The sequence below is a fragment of the Pyrgilauda ruficollis genome, unplaced genomic scaffold (assembly GCF_017590135.1).
Source record: "Pyrgilauda ruficollis isolate IOZ18807 unplaced genomic scaffold, ASM1759013v1 scaffold51, whole genome shotgun sequence".
Classification (NCBI taxonomy): Eukaryota; Metazoa; Chordata; class Aves; order Passeriformes; family Passeridae; genus Pyrgilauda; species Pyrgilauda ruficollis.
Genome location: NW_024526711.1, coordinates 1,378,445 through 1,398,210, shown reverse-complemented (window position 1 = coordinate 1,398,210; position 19,766 = coordinate 1,378,445). Strand labels below are relative to the sequence as shown.

The window sequence follows — 19,766 nt, the reverse complement described above, 5'->3', positions numbered from 1 at the left end:
CCTGCTCTGCTCTGTGGTGCAGGCGTAAGTGCCCTGCACACAAAACAGGATTATGCCTTGTATGACATTTCTGATGTTAGGTTTCTTGTTGCAACAGAGCAGCAATGACTTGTTTTTATTTATTTTTTTAAATGTTTTCAGAGATCTTGCATTACAGCTCCACCCTTTTCTGTTTCATGTAACTGCTGCCTTCATGCTTACCTGCAGTTACAGTAATTTTTTGACAAGCTTATTTTTTGTATTCCAGTGTCCAAAATAATCTGTAGTTTATGCCAGTGTTAGGGTATTTCTATTGTGTTGAATTTTCGTATAATGAAATAAATACTCTTTTATTGGAATCAAAGCAGTACCACCACATTTAGTAGCTTCCCCACTGAATATGCCTTACTTCCTTTTTATGTATCAGGTCTTGGTTTTCAGGTGCTTGTAGTGGGCTAACAAGTAGGTGTGGTGGGTCTCATCTGTCTAAATATTTTGAAGACAAATTGTCCAACTACCTAAAAAAATCTTCTGGAATTCAAAGGTTCTTCAAAGTAGTGTCATAAAGTATCCTTTAAATACACAATGTGTGAAATGGTAAATAATTTTTTGGGTGTGTTGTATTTTCTAGGTTATCTGCTGGATCCTAATGGAGAAAAATGTGTAACTGCACCTCGCCAAGTCTCTGCTCTACACCATAAAGACATCTCTGTGTCCCTGGTCTCTGCAAGTGATGGCGCTACAGTATGTGTTTCTGAAAGAGGAGATATTTATTTACTTGCAGACTATCAGTGCAAAAAGATAGCTTCCAAGTATGTGTTACTTTTCTAATTTGTCATGAAGAACAATAGGGGAAGGTTTCACTGTAGTTGTATACTTGCAAGCTATTTTAAAGATTTTTTGTGGATAAAGTACAGAAAATACAATGGCATCATGTGTTTTCGTTGTTCTTTCATATGAACTAGGACTATCATTTTTGTTTGTTTCTTCATTTGGTTTTTGGGGTTTTTTTACAAGAGGCTAAGGTGCCATTTACTGTTTACTAAAGATATTTAAAAAAACATTAGGAGGAAATATTTTGTGCCATAACTTTAAAAACATTGAAACTGGTATTTTTTTTTTCCTCTGCTACCCTGAATTTGTCTAAGTACATCTTGGTAGAGATGTTGAAGATCTGCTATTCTGTTTATTTATATTGTTATAATTTTGAACCAATGATTTGGGGTCTGAATTTCCTAATTAATGTGTAGATATAGTACATTATAAAGAGTAATTTACGTTGCAAGGAGGATGTTGTAAAATCCTCTGGTACATAGGCTAAAACCAGGATGTAAAACCTGTTGAAGAAACTGGATTCTTGACTCATAAATTTAGGAAAATATTTAATCTGTTCTCTTTTACTTAGTTTGCAATGGCAGATTAGAATAGATTTTTTAGATTTAATTTTGCCCACATAACTCCCCCCTAGTTTTTCAGCTTCGCTTCAAATTCTGACAGTATTTATTGACATGTTACAGCTTAACGATTACCTTATACTTAATTTCTACATGGCTGTTAGGTGAAGGTGTTGACTCTTGAGGAACCTTGATGCTGTGTCCTGTGCTCTTATGCTAAGCTACTGAAAAAAGATGATGAGTATTATTTTGGTCACCTAAGAACCAAGACCTAGCAAACCCCTGAGAAATGACTTGCTGGGATAGGATAGATGTTTTAATACAAACAGCTGATTAAATGTTTGGAATGGTGAAATCAAAGCTGCATAATCTACTGATTTTTCACTCATGGAATTTTGTGAAGAACTTATAGATATACAATGTGATATACTTAAAAACAACAAAAATTATAGTCTTCTGTAATAATAGCAACTATATTAATAGAACCAGTAGGATGAAACTAAACATAAGTAATTTTTCAGTGTCACTGCGTCAACTTTACTTTTTTAATGCTTGTGTAAATGAAAAAGGTAACTGTCATAGAACCAACATTAAGTACGTAATAGGGAGACACTAATTTAACTTTTTGTGTTCTTTCAGACAGCTGAACCTTAAAAAAGTTCTTGTCAGTGGGGGATATTTGGAATATAAAGTAGATACCCAGCATCTTAAAGAAAATGGGGGTCAAAAGACTTGCATTCTGGCACTGGATGAAGCTGGAAGGGTAAGTTGTCATAATTATATAGCAGGCTGCATAGTGATTAATCAGACTTTAAACATAAGACAGGACAAAGTCATGCATAGAAAATAACAAATTTCACAGAAACATAGAATATGCTGAGTTGGAAGGGACCCACAAAGATCACCAGATCTAGCTCCTGGCCCTGCACACGACCATCCCCAAGAGTCACACCAGGTGCCTGAGAGCATTGTCCAAATGCTTCTTGAACTCTGTCGTGGTTGATGCTTTGACACCTTCCCTGGGGAGCCTGTTCCAGTGCCCAACCACCTTCTGGGTGAAGAATGTTTTTGTATCAAACCACAGAGCAGAGATCAGTGCCTGCCCTTTCTGTCCCCTCTCGAGCAAGCTGTAACTGCAGTGAGGTCTCCCCTCAGCCTCCTCCAGGCTGAACAGACCAAGTGACCTCAGCTGCTCCTCAAACAGCTTCTCCTCAAGGCCCTTCACCATCTTTGTTGCCCTCCTTAGACACTGCTTAATAGTTTAATGTCTTTCTTACATTGTGTCACCCAGAACTGCCCCCAGCACTCGAGGTGAGGCTGCCCCAGTGCAGAGCAGAGCAGGACAATCCCCTCCCTTGCCTGGCTGGTGATGCTGTGCCTGATGCCCCCAGGACAGGGTTGCCCTCCTGGCTGCCAGGGCACTGCTGATTCATACCCAGCATGCCATTGACCAGGAGCCCCAGGTGCTGCTTTCCAGCATCTCACTACTCACTCTGTCCATACATCCAGGGGTGGCCTGTTCCAGGTGTAGTATCCAGAACTTTTCCCTTGTTGAACTTCATGTGGTTGGTGGTTGCTCAGCCTTTAATTTGTCAAGGTCTCTGCAGTGTCTCCCTGCTCTGGAGGCAGTCAGCAGCTCCTCCCAGTTTTGTATCATCTGTGAACTTGCTCAGTATCTCTTCCAGTCCTGCCTCCAAGTCATTTATGAAGATGTTGAAGAGAACAGGGCTGAGGAGCACTGTGGAACAACCCCAGTAAATGACAGGTCACCAGTCTGATGTCACCCCCTTCCCTATCACCCTTTGTGTCCAACTTATGGGCCAGTTGCTCACCCATCCCATGATGTGTTTATCCATCTGTGTGCTGGACATTTTGTCTAGAAGGATCCTGTGAGAAGTGGTATCAAAAACTGTGCTGAAATCCAAAAAGATTTTGTTAACTGGCTTCCCTTGGTCAGCTAGGTGGGTTACCTTGTCATCAAAGGAAATTGGGTTTGATAAGCAGGACTTTCCCTCATGAAGCCGTCCTGGCTGTGACCAGTGATTGTACTGTCATTGGGAGGTGTTTTTCAACACATCCCAGAATAATCTTCTCCACAAATTTACCAGGCACTGAAGTGGCACTGACAGGACTGTATAGTGTGGGGTTCTCTTTTCTTGCCCTTGAAAACTGGGACAATGTTTATCAGTAGCTGTGACCTCTCTGGATTTCCAAGACTGCTCAAAAATCATCAAGGGAGGCTTTGGGATCACATCAGCCAGCTCTTTGAGGATTCTCAGATGAATCCCACCAGGCCCCTTAGCTTTGTAGGGATCCAGCTGGAGCAGCAGATCCTGCACAGTTTCAGGGTTGGCTGGGAGTGGATCATTCTCACAGTCATGGTCCTCCAGCTTGGGGCACTGAGACCCCTTTGTTGAAGACAGAGGCAAAGAATGTGTTAAACATCTCTGCCTTTTCTGTGTCCCCATTTGTGAGGTGACCATCCTCACCCCATAATGGGCAGATGATAACTCTTACGCTGCCTATTGCCATTAATATATTTGAAAAAGCTCTTTTTATTGTTCCCCAGTCAGTTTGTTTATGTGGAGCTGCTGTTAATTTTTTTGTATATTAGGGCCATGGGAGGATTACAAAAATAATGTGCAGTAGTTTAAGTCTATAGACTTTTAATGGCTTTTCAGTGAAGGTGTAAACTTTGTTTTTGCATATGCATTAGTGGTTATATAGTGTATGTGGTTTAGGTTCTTTTTGTTGGTGGTTGTTTTTTTTCTTCCCATCTCTTCATTCCACTTATGCCAGGCACCTTTACACCTTTCAAAGTAGTCTCTGGACTTGAAGTTTTAGAGCCTTTGCTGGAACACAGCTGTTTGGTAGATAAAATGTCCGTTTTATTGTCAAAATGTTGCACCTAAACCTGGTGAATAATTTAAGTGTAGTCGCTCTTTTGTCTTAGAATTGGAATGCCATGGTGAATTTATTTTTTTCTTCCCTTACTCTTTTTTAAGTGCTCGTTTGCAGGACCCTACTAAATCCCTTTTTTGATCTGCTCACTGAGAGATCTCAACCTTCACTGCCATCTAGTGGTGTTTACAAAGAAGCTTTTCCTACTGAAATGCCTTCTTAAAGAATGTTGAAAAAGGTGCTTGTATATCAAAATAAGGAGCAATGTGGTTATTTCCTTTTCTTTCCTTGCATTTGGCTGAATTATGTTTTGTGATGATCTTATCTTTTCATTAGGTCATTAGTTGTCTCAGAGATGATAAACTTTCAATTCAGTATTTGATCTTATGACGTGTAGCCTCTAGCATCTGTAGTATTGGTAGTGCCCCTTCAGCATCTTTGGGACACTGCTTTAGCAGTAAGAAATTACTTGATCTTCCTGCATCAGAGGAAAAATGTCGATATGAAATGTGTGAATTTCATATCTTTGCATGTTGAATACTGACAAGTAGTGGGATCTTCAGTGCTTTCAGGCATTATAAATTATTGAATAAGGAGATGGATGGGATCTTAACACTTGTGTTTACTGAATCAGTGCTTTCTGGTTTGGCTTGATTGCACTTTATTGAAGGGAGTACTGTTTAGCCTAGAAAATAAAAGTCACAAGGGGAATCTTGTATATACATACTTGAATAGAAGATGTGAAAAAGAGTCAGTGGTGCCCAGAGGCAGTAGGCAAAAACTGGAATAGAGCAGGCTCTGTCTGAATATTGGGAAGCACTGAGGGTGGTCCAGCACTGCCACAGGTTGCCAATTAAAGTTGTGAAATCACTAGCCTTGGAAATAGTCAAAAGCTGTCTGGACACGTTCCTGGGCAGCTTGAGCTGGGTAGTCCTGCTTGAGCAGAGGGTTGGACTAGACAACCTCCAGAGTTCTCTTTCAGTTTCAACATTCTGTGATTCCTAGGGCTCAAGGCAGGGGAAATGAACTAGGTTACTCAAGTTCTTCTGTTCTTTCCTTATGTGGATTCTAAGAGACCTGTGCAGGTCCTTCAGTGGGAGAAAATGAAGCCTGACTTTAGCACTGCTAATGCCACATTCAGGTTTTACCTTGCCTGGCTGTTTTTCAGAAATGTACAGTGTACCTTGTTGGGGTCTTGCTGTGCATGCAGTGCTTTGTATTCCTGAGGGTTTTGAAATTTGTGTTTGGTCATGATCTCCATTCCAAACTTAGACTGGTGCAGAGAAATTGGAGATTTTTGTCAAACAATTAACAGGAAATGGTTTAAATTTCCAGTGTGCTAGCTTTGAATTTTGACTGATTTATAAGCAAACCAGTTGGACAAATCTGTAAATTAAAAACTAGATAAAACTTGTTTCTTGACTTGACACCTTTTACTCTTCTTGTTGAAATGTCAGTAAAAACTGTCCTATACATGACTGCTGTGAAGATATTTCAGTATTTGGAGAAGCTTTTCAGATGATGTTCATGAGCAAATGGATCTTGATATGATGATAGATTTTCCCTGTGTTACTTTTGGATTCTCTCTAATAGATTCTCATAACACTTTATCCTAAAATTTTGAATGTCTTTCTCCTTTTATATGCAATTTTGAGATGGCATGTTCTTGTGTTTAAAAAAATAGTATGTAATATGTAACTGCTTTTAAATGATATGAAAATTTTCCCTTTCTTTAAAAATTTGATATTATAGGTGTTTTGTTGGAAGTCATCTAACAACTCCATGAAGCAGTGTCGTTGGGTGTATGGCCGGCAAGTCTTCATGTCTGATGTTGCATTGAATGGGAATGAAATAATGTTTGTCACACATGATGGTGAAGCCTTTACAGGGAAGTGGCTGGAAGAAGGGAAAAAAAACTCAGAAAAGAAAGGTTAGCTGTGAATTCTTAGCAGTTTTTAAGTACTTTTAAATCAGTAAAAAAGTTTAATTGAATCTTTATGATCTCTAACACTATTATGTGGCAAGTTTGTTCTTTCCTCTGTGACTGACAGTTTTTAGCATTGACTGCTACTGGACTCTTTCCTCAGTAACACTGAGATTGACTTTGCAGCCTCCAATTTACTTTAGGTGGAGATTTCTGGGAAGAAAAGTACTTCTGAAGAACAACAGTAGCACAATGGTCTGATGTAATGATCTAGTCACATACTAGATGATGAGTATGAAGAGAATTGGTATTGAGCAAGAGAAGGAGCATATACTTGCTTGCACTGCTAAGTCTCTTGAAGCCTGTTTCCCAGTCCCTTATCTGGGCAGAATTCAGGGTCCAAAGTAACTTCACCTTATTAACTTGGCTCATATTACTGAAAGTGGGTGCTAATGGTTTGTTTTTCTGCAAGGAACATACCGGTCTCATACAGGACAAAATTTTACGTGAAACTGTCAGCTCTCCTCCTATATATTCTGTAAATAAGCAAGCTGAAATCTTCAGCATGGTTTAGTCTTACTCAATTACTCCGTCAATGGATATACAGAAGTCATAGTCTTGCCTTTTTGTTGTATTAGTTGTATTTTAATTCGCAGGATCTTTCTGTGATCTGTATTCACTTTGTGATTTTTTTAACAGAACCTGTGTCAAGCCTTCAGCATCCTTCATGTGATGTGTCTTGTGAACATGATACAACCAGTGTGTATGAAAGAATTCGACTTCAGAAGCTGACTTTTGTCCACCGAGCTGTCAGTATTGCCACTGATCCTAGTGGTTGCAATTTTGCTGTATTACAATCAGATCCTAAAACCAGGTATATTTAAGATAACAACAGTTGTAATTTTTCCTGTTTTTGTGTGTGATTGAGATTGAATAATTCTTTTCCAAAACATTTTTTGGCTCATACAGAAGTTACAGTAAATACAGTTAGCCATACTGCTAGAGAACAGTACTTTGTTAGTAATTATGTTGAAGTTATCTAAAGGCCTCGGCTTATGTATTTGCATAATAATAGGCAGTATTGATGTTTTATCTGAAGTGTTTAAGGCAAGCATTTGCCATGTATTTCCTAACACACTCTGAGTTCTACATACTGTAGAAATTCACCCCTTCAGTAATCACCAATAATCAGCTTTTAAATAAAAGTGACAAGTGAATTTTTGTTTGGAAAGAGATGTATAAAGTAAAATAAATAAATAGAATACTGGACCATGTTTCTTATGCTCTCATAATAGTTTCCAACATTTGTGATAAATAGCTGAACATTAGCTTTTCTCCCTTATTGCTTTAGTTTGTAATATGAAGTACAGCAAGCATTTCTGTGTTTTCATGTTGGAAAAATGATATGAAGATAAAGTAGTTCTGATAACTGTTACAGTATAAAGGCAAAATACTATATACTGTAAATATACTAAAGCCAGACGGGTCTTATTTATGTAGTTCAATTGCCTAAATACCATAGTATTAGTTACTTTTGTAAAGAACAGGACAAGAAATGTTGAGCAGTGCAGCAATGTAAGAAACAAAGAAACCAAATGGAAACATCATTGTTCTCTTCATTAAACATACTATGTAAAATGTGATGAAGGTTTTAAATAATGTTTGATTATGGATTTATTTTTGTTTTAGTCTCTATGAAATTCCAAGTGTGTCACTATCAAGTTTTGGAATGGATTTTGGCAAACTGTTAGATGAAACAGATGAAATGGACAGCATCCATGATGCGACTTTTCAGATTGGCACAAGAATGTACCCTGTGCACAAATACATCTTGGCCGTACGCTCTGACTTCTTCAAGAAGCTCTTTGTTTCCAGTGACAGCCAGCTAGACACTCCAGACATCTACCGTAAAGATGAAGATGCTGTTGGATGTGATCTCTATGTAATTGAGAAGGTCCATCCAGATCTGTTTGCATACCTTCTGCAGTTCATATACACTGATACTTGTGATCTTTTGACTCATGGTTATAAGCCAAAAATCTCATATAAAGAAAAATCAGATGAATATCAAGATACTTTAATTTCTAATCTCAGCAAAATGAGCTTTGATGAAAATGTCAATGGAAAGTCTGCATTTGAGATTTATAGAAATAATCAGGTGAAAGTTATAAATGAAAAACAGAAGAGCAAATCTAAAAAAGGCAAAGCTGGTGATGAAGCTAACCTCATTAAAATGTTGCAAAGTGTAGCAAAGAAGTTTGGGCTCAGCAATTTAAGTGGAAGGTAGGTGAAAGGAAAAGCATTTCTATTTTGACGAGCTCTCCATGGAGTTTTTTTATGTAAGCTGATCTAACTTTAGTTATTATGACAATAGTGGAAATTAAGACACTGATGTTAGAACAGAAACTAGGGGGGGAATGATGAGGGGATGCTACTTAGGAACTGACTGCGCTTATTTCCAGTACTTACAGGAGTTTCAGGTTGGTGGGTGGTGAGCTATTCCATCGCTATTGGGGCATCACTTGTTTTGTATCTGCTCGTTCTGTTAGCATTATTACTATTTTCCATTATTTTTCTGCCCTATTAAAACTGTCTATCTCAACCCACAAATTTTACTATTTTTTCCCCTATTTTCTCCCCCATCCCACTGATGGGTGGTGAGGGCAGAGAGAGTGAGTGAGGGACTGTATGGTCTTTACCCAGATGAGTTAAACCACGACAGTATCCTCTAAGACATGAGTTCTGTGGGATTTGATATCTGGTATAAATCATATGACTTTCCAGAAAGACTGATGTAAAACATCAGTACTGGTTATGTTAGAGACAGCTGATCTAACGGAATTTTGGACTGCATAATTTCTGTACTGTGGTCTGTAGTCTAGCAGTTTTTTTCATGAGACAGCTGTGTCTGTTTTAGTATAAAACACCACAAAGCAAATTTAAATTCTTGTTCAAGAGATGTAATTTTTTTGTTACATACTGAAACAAATGGAATTGAGATCAAATGTCTCTGTAGAACTCTATTAATCAGTTTGGGCTTTTTTTTTTTTTTCCTGCAATAGTCCTTTCCAAAGAGGGATATGAGCTTTTTCAGGGCAGTTTTCTTACTGTACTTCTTGCATGCAGAGCCAAGATGTGAGGCTGCTGCTAAAACTGAATTCCTAAGTAACATTTCCATGGTAAAGTACTTTGGTTTAAACGTGTATTACTTTGTAATCCACCAGCAGCACTCCTGTGTCTTTACCATCCCATTCACAAGTCTTCTTGATGAATTAGGATGCTAAAAAAGCCTGTGCTGAAATTTGCATCTCTTCCCAACCAGTGTCTTTGCTCAGTTTATTGACTGGTACCAATACGTATTTAACTTCCTGTTTTTTGACCCTGTAGTATTGAACTTCAGCCTAAACTATACAATGTAGGTTTCATATAAGATAATAAATACATATCTAAGATGAGGAAAGAATGTCAGTTACATTTTGCATCTGCCTTGAAGACTTTTCAAGTAACAACTGGCTTCTATTTTTGTATGATGATTCGTTTTCATATTTAGAATATGAGCCCACTGAAGTACTGTTACTTTGTGAAACTGTTCTTAGTGGTTTGAACTGTATATTAATTATATTGCTTATTACTAATGTTAATAATTTGCAGGTTGGATGGAGTCAGGTTAGAAAATGGAAAAATTAACATTGTCAACAAGAAGAATGGGAACAAACCAAAGTTAAATCAGAAGAAATGGTAATTTTTTTAAATCAAGTTTTCCCTACTGCACCATCTTCCTCTTATGTAATTTCTTTACCTGTTAAGTAAGAGCTAAGGTTGATCCAGCTGCATTTTAACTTCTGGTATGCAATTGTCTCTATCATAGCAACCCAGGTTTGAAAGTTCTCTGTAGTTACTTATAGACTTGATCTGTAAATCAGTAACTGGGAAATAGATTATGTGTGGCATATCCTTTTTTTACTGTACCTTAATGTGTTCTGTGGATTAACTGTGTCATAGAATACTAATGCCAGAAGAAATGTTATGGGTAATCCAGTCAAAAACAATTTGACTTCTATAAATCTGCTTTCTGTAACAATAAGACTACATGGATTGGAAATAAGCAAATGCGTACTATGTTTTCTAATTTGCTTTTAGCAAAGTAATGTGTGTTTTTTAATTCCATTGATGTGATCGAGTTATTTATGCCCAAAGTCCTGAATAGTCTATTTATATAGGAAAAGCAACATTGCATAGAAGTTGCTGTTTTCACAGAATTTGGGTTAATTCTTAAAATGCATCATCAAGGCCTATGAAGAAATAGGTAACTTAACATAGACCATTTAAGATTGGCTAAAATTAGCCATAATTAGTTTATTTAATCATAGCATTTTTGAAACAGTAATTGACTGAGTTTTGAAGGAAATATTTCAGATGGAATTTTTAAAGCTTAACTTTGGACAAAGTAATTCTCCCTGGAAAGTATTGTGCCTGTTCTTTTGGGTTCATGTTCTGTGGATTATTAAAGTTCAGGTGTGTTTTATTTCAAAGGATAAATCCTAACTTGCTAAAGTTAAGGCATTTAATTGTAGAGTTTACAACTTGTAACTCTTCTGAATAGTCACAGTTCTGATGCTATTAAATATCTTCTAGTTCATACCTCTGCGATGTGACCCTGAAATCTTTAGATGGAAAGGAATTCCCGTGTCATAAGTGTGTACTTTGTGCAAGACTTGGTATGTGTGTGAATTTTTATATAAATTTATGTAACATAAGTTATATCGTCTTTTTTAACTGTCATTTTATTGCATCTTGAACTGAAATGCCTTTCTTTACAGATTATTTTCACAGCATGTTAAGCAGCTCGTGGATTGAGGTAAGTTTGCCAAAACCATGTGTGATGATACATTTTATTTTGCATCAAATAAGTAACAGCTTTTCAGTTTTTCCTATAATAACATATCCTAAATACTACGGAAAAGAAAGGGTTGGATTCTTTGATTCCATTTGCAAGAAAAATACCCCACAAGCTGCATTTTTGGTTATTTTGGTTACTCTGTATTTGTACTATTGAGATTATGTATTAAATGAGAATAATAAATGTAATACTGTATATTGAAGGAAATTGCTGCTTTTGTTTTAGGGGTTTAGTTTGAACTAGGTCATGGACTTTTAAAAAACACTGACTGGACTGTTCTTATGGGATACTGCTTTGGATGAATTTTCATTTTCTTTCTCTAAAAGATTGTACATTTTAAATAGTATGCAGTTTGGAACAGCTCATCATATGTACTGAGTGCAAGAGAGAGCAGGATCGAGGGTCAGTGTGTAGAACTCCAGCTGACTTTTGCTGTTAAATTAAATAGAGGATATCAGGGACTATTCTACTTGATCACCAACTGCTGTTTCAAAAGGTGTAGATCTTTAATTTGTCTTGTTTCCTCATTGTCAGCTGTGTGTCAACGCCCTGGTTGTTCCTGGACATTGTAATTTCTCTAAATGTCTCTGTTGAACTACCTGAGCACTATTGGTAATGTTTATGGAAAGAGAGGAATGGTCTAAGTGGATAAGCATTTTTCTGAGACTGAAAACTAAAGCAGTGCACAGGAGTTCCTCAAATTTCTTAGTTTTCTGGCAATACATTCAGAACATTAAGTACTCAAGTACTTAAGTGAAGTACTGGCAGTTCTGTTCTGCTGTGAAACAGCACTTCACCTGTCCTCCAGGTTACTGTGCTGCTTTTTCCTAAGTCATCCCTGAAAAAACATTGGCAACACTGTGAGACAAATGATTGATTTAAGGGGTTTTTTAAAGTGTTGAATGTCCATTTGTATAATGGTTTTGTATATCAGTAGTATGTATTTAATAAGTTGCTTATTATTTTTTAAGTAAACCTAAATCAACCTAAATTAATAAGTAAACATTTTATGAAGCAAGGCCTGTAGATGTTATATAAAAACCTTAATGTCTGTAAGAGATTTTTGACCTTTAGAAGGAAAACATCAGTACCAGTAGCATGTTCTAAAGCAAAGTAAACATTTTATTGTGAAGCTTTACTTGGGTACCACCTGAAGTAAACTAGAGTTGTTAAGCAGTGATGTTGCATAAACACAAATGGTGACAGTTGCATGGTTTAGTGGCGAGTGTTTGCTCATATGAAAGCTTTTCCTTAATGCTTAGGATGGTTCTTCAAATGGAGGGCTTGATGAGGATCTTGTTTTCAGAGGCATTAACAGCAGTGACTACTTCATTATTATTGTTATTTGGGAACTCGTGATTTCATTAGCTCTTTCGACCTTGAAAGGAAAGCAGTTCAGTACTTGCACAGAGGCTTCCCCTAGTTCTACTTTTAGGCAATTGTTGATAAAGTAATATAGTCAAGGAAGATTGTTAGATAGATGATGAAAGTGATCAAACGTGAAACTGTTTCATGGGTATTTTTTCAGAAGTTTGAACAGATTTTAATTGCTTTGCTACAATCAATTCTTGATTGAGAAACTTGGACAGATTTTGTACAATGCTTAAGTAATTAACTTTGAAAATATAACCTTCTATCTGAGTTATTGTCTTAATATAGGTACTGTCTTAATTTTGTATTTTATTCCAAGTAGTCAGCCTCTCTTACTTTTTCTATTTCTTCTTTTTTTTTCTTTAAATACTTCTGCCTTTTAGGCTACCTGTTCAGCTCTGGAAATGCCCATCCATTCTGACATACTACAGATAATTGTGGATTACTTGTATACAGATGAAGCTCTTGCCATAAAAGGTACCATTAATATATTTTCAACTGTAGCTCTTGCAATTTTTGTATTTTTAAAATAGAAATTCAAAACTTAATATGCTTGTGTTGGAGTTACGTTTTAAAAAATTAAAATTCTTGACTCTTTCTTTGGAGTTTGAGGGGATAGCGGTACTCCAGGCCTTGTTTTACCTTTTCTTTAGTATGTCAAACTGCAGTTTTCCTTTTCCCTCCTTCTGTTGCTTCAAAAAGTGGATTGTTGGTGCTCTTCTAAGCTATTTCTTGTGCTGTGAAAATACCATCAAAATTTGCAAAGCTATTATATTTGTGCTTTGGTAAACTCTCATTGAAGCTGCCTGTTTTTGTTTTTGATTTGCCCCCAGTGTTTACATGATGCTTTGTTTTCCAGATTCTCAAAATGTGGAATTCATATGTAATGTTCTTGTGGTAGCAGACCAGCTTCTTATATCCAGACTCAAAGAAATCTGTGAAGTAGCCATTGCAGAAAGATGTGAGTCCTTCCACATGTATTGTAAAGTTTTAGAGAGAAAAAATGCTATTTTTAGATGTTCTTTCCTTTTGCAACACAGAATTTGTGTATCTTCCTTTCAGGTGATTACGTTTTGATGTTCATTGCATGTCTGCTAATAATTGCTTCTTTAGTCTGAGCAATATTCTAGGTTAGCATGATCTTCCATTACTTATGCTCATGCCCTTTAATAAAAAAGGGTTAAAAAAAAAAGAAAAAAACCTAACTGAAATGAAATCTTCATTTCATTGAATTGAAATTTCTTTTCTTTAAAATATGATAAAATCAATTCTGTTTCTATTTTTGTTGCTGTATTTAGTGTTCCCACTCTCCTCCTTCGCTCTCATATTTTGAAACATTTGAAAGTTTAACAGTTGTTTATGCTATTTATGAAACTTGCTATTTTTATCTTTCTTTTTCCTTTTTGTTTTGGACTGCTGGGTTTTAATATTTTGAAACTGATCTGTTTGTAGGCAGGGCTTTTTAGTTCTGTGAAGCAGCCATTGCATACAAGCTGCTACAAAGTTACATGGAACTTCCTGTAGTTTATGGCCATTTGAGCATTAGCATTTTTTCTAGGAGTGGGGTAGTATAAGATACGTTTCAATAACTAGATCATGCTGCAGATTAAGTCTTAAAATGGCTTGCTTGATATTACAGCAAATTATCTAGTTTAGTTTGTTGTGCTTTGTTTCTGCAGTGACCTTAAAGAATGCTGCTGAGCTGTTGGAGTTTTCAGCAATGTATAATGCTGAACAGCTAAAATTGTCCTGCTTGCAGTTCATAGGACTCAATATGGCAGCTTTGCTTGAAGCAAGGTAAGCTGGAGTGCAAATGTATTCATGTATTAGTTGTAAAATTTAAATATCCCAAAAAGGTAAAAGGATTGGAATAACTAATGTAGACAGTTTAATGCTAAAATGCAGCTGAATAGGCTCATTTTTGTCAGTTAAGGTAGGCTCATTTTGTCAGTTAGGGAGAGAGAAGCTAGTTAAATATCTGTACATACTGTACCAGTTCTGTAGTACAAAACCATATGTTACAGTCTGGCATGAAGAGCCTCTCTGGAATTCAGTGGGCTTTAACATTAGGTCTAGTCTTTTTTGGGGTTTTAAAAGCATTTTGGAAGATGCATAAAACTGCTGTGGGTATTTTCTTTTCATTTGGAAGGTTTTTATTTTGGGGAGGTGGGGATTATTGTGGTTTGTTTTTTTTTTTTTTCTTTTAGGATTGTTTGTTTGGGTGTTTTTTTTAAAACATGGTTGTTAACAATACATGTTTGATTTGTTTTAAGTAGATGTATTAATAGCTGCTTTATTTTCCAAAGAGGTTGGGCCTGCCCTCTGGTAGTCTTTTTGCTTTAATGTCTGTAGTGAGAGCTGAACAAATTAATTTATTATCCTTGCTTTCCACAGTGGTTCTAAAATTCTGAGAAGCTGAAGGTGTGCTCTGGCCTTCCTTCTCTTAATACTTTTGGACAGGCCATCAAGTTGTTTCCTAAGTACATATCATCTTCTCAGAGCAAACCTTATCAGCACTGATTGAAGTTCTTTTCTTGCAAAACCTTAAGAAAAACACCAAAAAAACCCAGCCAAAAAAAAAAAAATCTCAGTTGTGAGTTCTCGCTGTCCTTTTTGTCAGACTTCTTTTCACTTACAGAAGTTCTTAGAGATCTGAAACAGTTCAGAATACCAGCAGTTCATTGCCACACAGTGGCTTCCCTTGCATGCCAGATACAGAAGTTCATTCGTATTAGCAATTTCCCTCTTCACCTCACTATAAAATATGAACATTCTAACCTTTGATTTTGGAGAGAGGAGTAAAAATCTAGTAATGTTGCCTTAAATATTATTTGAATTCAGACTTGTTTCCTCTTAAGCCTACATGCAATATTCTTACTACAATTAAGAGTCTATCTACATTTTAGTGAAAATCTGAAAATGTCAGTATTGGGTAGAAAGACTTTTAATTTGAGGAATCTGAGACAGAACTAAGTCCTGACAGCTTTTTGCAAGAACTGCTCACATGGATAAGACAGTTCTGTTGAGTCAAGTTTGTTGCTGTAGTATTGTTTATTGGCATAAATGTCTATGTTGTATGTTGTGTTTGAGTTTTATGGAGAACTTACATAGATTTGGAGTATTTAGAAACATGTCAGGATGACAGTATGCAGAAATAGGTAAAGCAATGACCACTTCTTGTTAGCTTAACTATATAGGTCTGTTTTGGCTGTGACCTTAGGTAAAGGTACGTGGGAAGGTGGTGTATTTAATCCTGCCCTACAACAAAGGTATTGATTAGCTTTTATTTTGTGTTCAGTGTCTTCCTTTAGACTCTGACCACCATCAATAGGTGATAATACCTGTAGGTGAGATTCATCCAAAGTGTTCATTTGAATTTTTCATTAAAGTGATTTTTTTATAAATTGCTAAGATTAACTTGGTATTTAAGGATAAAGATAATTTTTTTTTTTTAGGACTCTGGATGTCTTAAGTGATGAAGTTGTGAAGGATCTTTCTGTTTATTACAGGAAAATGGTAAGTTGTACAACTTGAGTGTAAGCTGATTAGGTGTAAAATGAGAATAGATAAAGTTGTCTACTGCTATTATCACTCTCGAGTTAATATTTCATTGTTCACTAGCTATTGCTGCAACAGTGTCTTTTAAATTAATTAGTTTTACACTTTAAACATATTAATGTTCTGTAATTAACAATTGTTGCATGGAACAGTTTAAGCAAAACCTATGGAAAAGAGCATCCATTACTTAGAAAAACGGAGAAGAAAGCTGAAAAGTTCAGGGTGATCATATAGATGTTAACATCAGTAAGAAGAATAATGTGAAAATTGAACTGTAATACAATGGTGAAAGCCAAGACCCATTATAATCCAGTATTCTCTTACTGTAAAAGATAAATGTTTGCAAAATCTTTTAAGTTTTTTTTTTTTTTGCCATAAGTTAACAATAGATGAAACATAGACATTTTGAGTCTGTCACTTAAGATACTTCTCCAATTTTGCTTAAAGATATAACTTAAGTTTATAAGCTTGTTAAGTAACTAATTACCTGATCTGTGAACGTGTTTTAAAAGAGAATTGGTTTTGGCCCTCTTACATAAATTTGCTAGCATACAACTTCAGTGAAACTTAAAGTAAGGACTTTTACAACTGCAGATTCCAGCTATGGTCAGGAGAGTAATTACTCCATATCCAGATGGACCTGACATAAGTTCTTTTGAGCCTGAAGATGGAGAGAACTTCGTAATTTTAAGGGAAGAAATGAATACAGAACAAAATTCTCAGTAAGTATTTGTTTTTCATCAATATTTTTAACCAGATGAACTGTGTGTGGTATTAATTTGCATTGGTGCCTGACTCCATTTAAGTTCAGAATTGAAAGATTAAGAAATGAGATTTCAAAGACCATTCTCAGTTTCCTTAAGTCTTTGAAAATGTTGCAAAACTACAGCAGAACACTTTCAGTTTATAAATAGCATATGAGTAAAGGTTGCAAAATGAGCATTCACAGTGATGTTTGGGGGTTGTGCATGTGATGAGAGTATCTGTATATGTGTGAGACCAACTGTGCAGTTCATTGTATTTCACTGCATTAGGAGAGATCAAAAGAGAAAAAACAGACTTGAATGTACTATAGATCTGCTTGAAAAATTGTGATAATCTAAATCTGTCAATATTAACAGACTTGTCAAGTGAAATACAGAGCTTTGTAGTATGGTAGGATGGCTTGGTAACAGGCTTCCAAATAGTGGGATAAAATGTCAGCCTGCAGAAGAAAACTCACCTGCAGTATTGTGTACTGTTCTGAGCGCTTGTGTTGGAAAAGTTGCACTAAATAAACTAGTGTAGGTCAGAACTAGTAGATCAAGGAAACTGGAAGACTATTTTGTATTCAACATCAAGCCTTTCAGTGTTTTTCAAGGCTGGATGGTAGCATCTAGGGAATTGCATAGTCCAAGGATTAAAAAACAAACACCCCAAGTACTGTCAGGTACTGCTGCAGCAGTGATTAAGTAGTTATATAGTTACTTAACAAAAAGCTGCTTAAAGAAGCCTTGAAATAGTGCACTATAGCTGCATTTCATGTAATCATGAATATCTAGTAGTTTTGTTAAAATGAAAGATGCCTTTTATTTGATTTCACTCTTCCTAATAGCATATACAGGAACACATGACATTTAGGTTACATCACCCTGTATCTGCTTTATTGTAAAATTAGTATTATCGCAATGGCAGTGTTTATAATAGGGAGAAATGACACCAACTGTGGTGTTTATTGAGCTTCAGTAATTTAGGAGAAAGCAAGAGAGACAAAGAGTTGTCTTTAGTTTGCTTTACATCAGTTGCTGTGATTTGTAGCAGGTTTAATCTGACCTAGGTGGCAGTGCCAGCCTGTGCAGCAGCTGCATTTTCCACTCTCTCAGCAGAAGTCTGTGTGCAGTATAGTAGTCCAGAGTCTAGATCTAGACTGGAAAGAGTTTTTTTCTTTTCCTCCTGGCTTGTTTTTTTCCCCCAAAATCATTTGTGAAATGGTTGTGCCAGTGCATAAGCAGAGCAGGAGCAGGCAGCTAGTGCCAGCTGCTGAGATCAGGTACTACTGCTTGAAGTGTAACTGCTGCTGCTGACTGAGAAAAGTGACATGGGTAGTTCTGAAGCTCAGTTTCTTTGGCTTTAATGCATTCTGTGGTTTTGGTTTTTTTCCTATTAGGGAAGCCCTTTTCAAAAAAGCAAAAACTAAGGCAAAAAAGAAGCCAAGAAAACGGTCTGACAGCTCTGGAGGTTATAATCTATCAGATATTATTCAGAGTCCGGCCTCTACAGGTCAGTAGAAAAGGCATTCCTATCAGGTATAAAAACAGAACATAAAGTGTAATATGCAATGCAATTTCTGTGTTTCAAGAAGGAAATCTTAGATTATTTCTTTCTTAGTGAACACTATAATTGAATTTAAATAGTGAATTCTTAAGATCAATGGTTTTTTGAAAGGGTATTTGTCATTGTGCACAAAGTTCAGATAAAAACATGTATTCATCAAATAAAGATAATGCACATTTTCTCGCATGGAACATTTCTGTTAATGTGTTGTGTTTGCGTTTTTTTGGGGTTTTTTTTGTTTTCTGAAACATAAAGAGTAAATTATCCACTTTTTATTGAGAAGATGGTAGAAGAATTTAAAAGAAAAGTGTTGTTATTTGTATATTGTGAGACAGAAGAAAAAAACTGGGAGTAATGTTATTCTGAAAAAAATATTTAGGATAGCAGAAAATTTGCTTCTTATACTTACCACTGGCTAGAATTCTGGACTAGGTAAACTTCTGATTGCTTTATAGTCATCATATGGTGTGAATAATTTTTGTGTTTGTTAAGCATTGTTTAGTCTAGTTCTCATGATTTAATAGTTCTACTATCTTTTCTTATTTCTAGGCTCAGTAAAACTGGATAAAGCTAACTCTGTAGACTCACTTCCAGAACTCTTAACATCTGACTCTGAAGGCAGTTACGCAGGAGTGGGTAGTCCCAGAGACTTGCAGTCCCCTGACTTCACAAAAGGATTTCATCCAGAGAGGACTGAGGTTCGATTTTTTTTTTTGTTTGTGTTTATCTAGTCCTTCAAAAGCAGAGTTTGTATTTTATTCTTTCTGTGAAGTTGTTGTACTTATGGTGAAGTAGACAACTTTGGGGAGTTGTTTATTTGATTAAGAAAATAAAATTTAGTGCTTGTAGTGTTTATTCAACAATTTTCTGCCTGATCTTTAGATGAAGGACAAAGTATGCAGTCAGGGTATGAAACCCTCTCACCCTAACAAGGAGATGAAGTCATACAAGGGAGCATCAGCAGTGACGCAGTCTGTTCCACAGTCCATTCCCAGTGCCAGACACAACTGTGCAAGCTCTCCCAATTGGGTAGCAACCAGTTTCAGGTGCAGTAATACTTACAGTCACCGGTTTACACTTGGTAGTGAAGGCTAATAATGTTCTAGTCAGGCTAAAAAGCTATCTGCTCTTCAAAATGATCGTACATTACTTGACATATGAACTCAAGATCTTAATTTAATAAAAGGAGATTTAATAAAAGGAGAACATTTTGTAATTATTCATTGAGAAAAGCAATGCTGTATACATTATTCTTATTTTTTTAATTGCTTCTATCTGTACTTCTACCTGTTTTTCTAACACCTATTTGGTTAATACTGTGTAAAATACTGAGGAGTTTTTTGTAGAATCATATCATGTTTGAAGCCTTTAGAAACTCCACTGTACTTTGAGATTTTTTAGGCCTTTAGACTTAAGTGGGCTGTAA

General features: G+C 36.2%; 1 protein-coding gene across 3 annotated transcripts in view; it reads left to right on the top strand.

The window, feature by feature from the left end:
* IBTK (inhibitor of Bruton tyrosine kinase) overlaps positions 1–19,766 on the top strand; it is a 54,225-nt gene that overhangs the window by 16,809 nt on the left and 17,650 nt on the right. For all 3 annotated transcript variants that reach the window (XM_041480361.1, XM_041480359.1, XM_041480360.1), the window contains exons 8-23: positions 611–791; positions 2,013–2,136; positions 6,027–6,204; positions 6,898–7,072; positions 7,888–8,481; positions 9,850–9,936; positions 10,834–10,916; positions 11,019–11,056; positions 12,853–12,946; positions 13,329–13,430; positions 14,149–14,266; positions 15,925–15,985; positions 16,622–16,749; positions 18,174–18,286; positions 18,890–19,038; positions 19,223–19,386. In XM_041480361.1, coding sequence (XP_041336295.1) covers positions 611–791; positions 2,013–2,136; positions 6,027–6,204; positions 6,898–7,072; positions 7,888–8,481; positions 9,850–9,936; positions 10,834–10,916; positions 11,019–11,056; positions 12,853–12,946; positions 13,329–13,430; positions 14,149–14,266; positions 15,925–15,985; positions 16,622–16,749; positions 18,174–18,286; positions 18,890–19,038; positions 19,223–19,386 — 2,389 coding nt within the window. The remainder of the gene's footprint in view (positions 1–610; positions 792–2,012; positions 2,137–6,026; positions 6,205–6,897; positions 7,073–7,887; positions 8,482–9,849; positions 9,937–10,833; positions 10,917–11,018; positions 11,057–12,852; positions 12,947–13,328; positions 13,431–14,148; positions 14,267–15,924; positions 15,986–16,621; positions 16,750–18,173; positions 18,287–18,889; positions 19,039–19,222; positions 19,387–19,766) is intronic.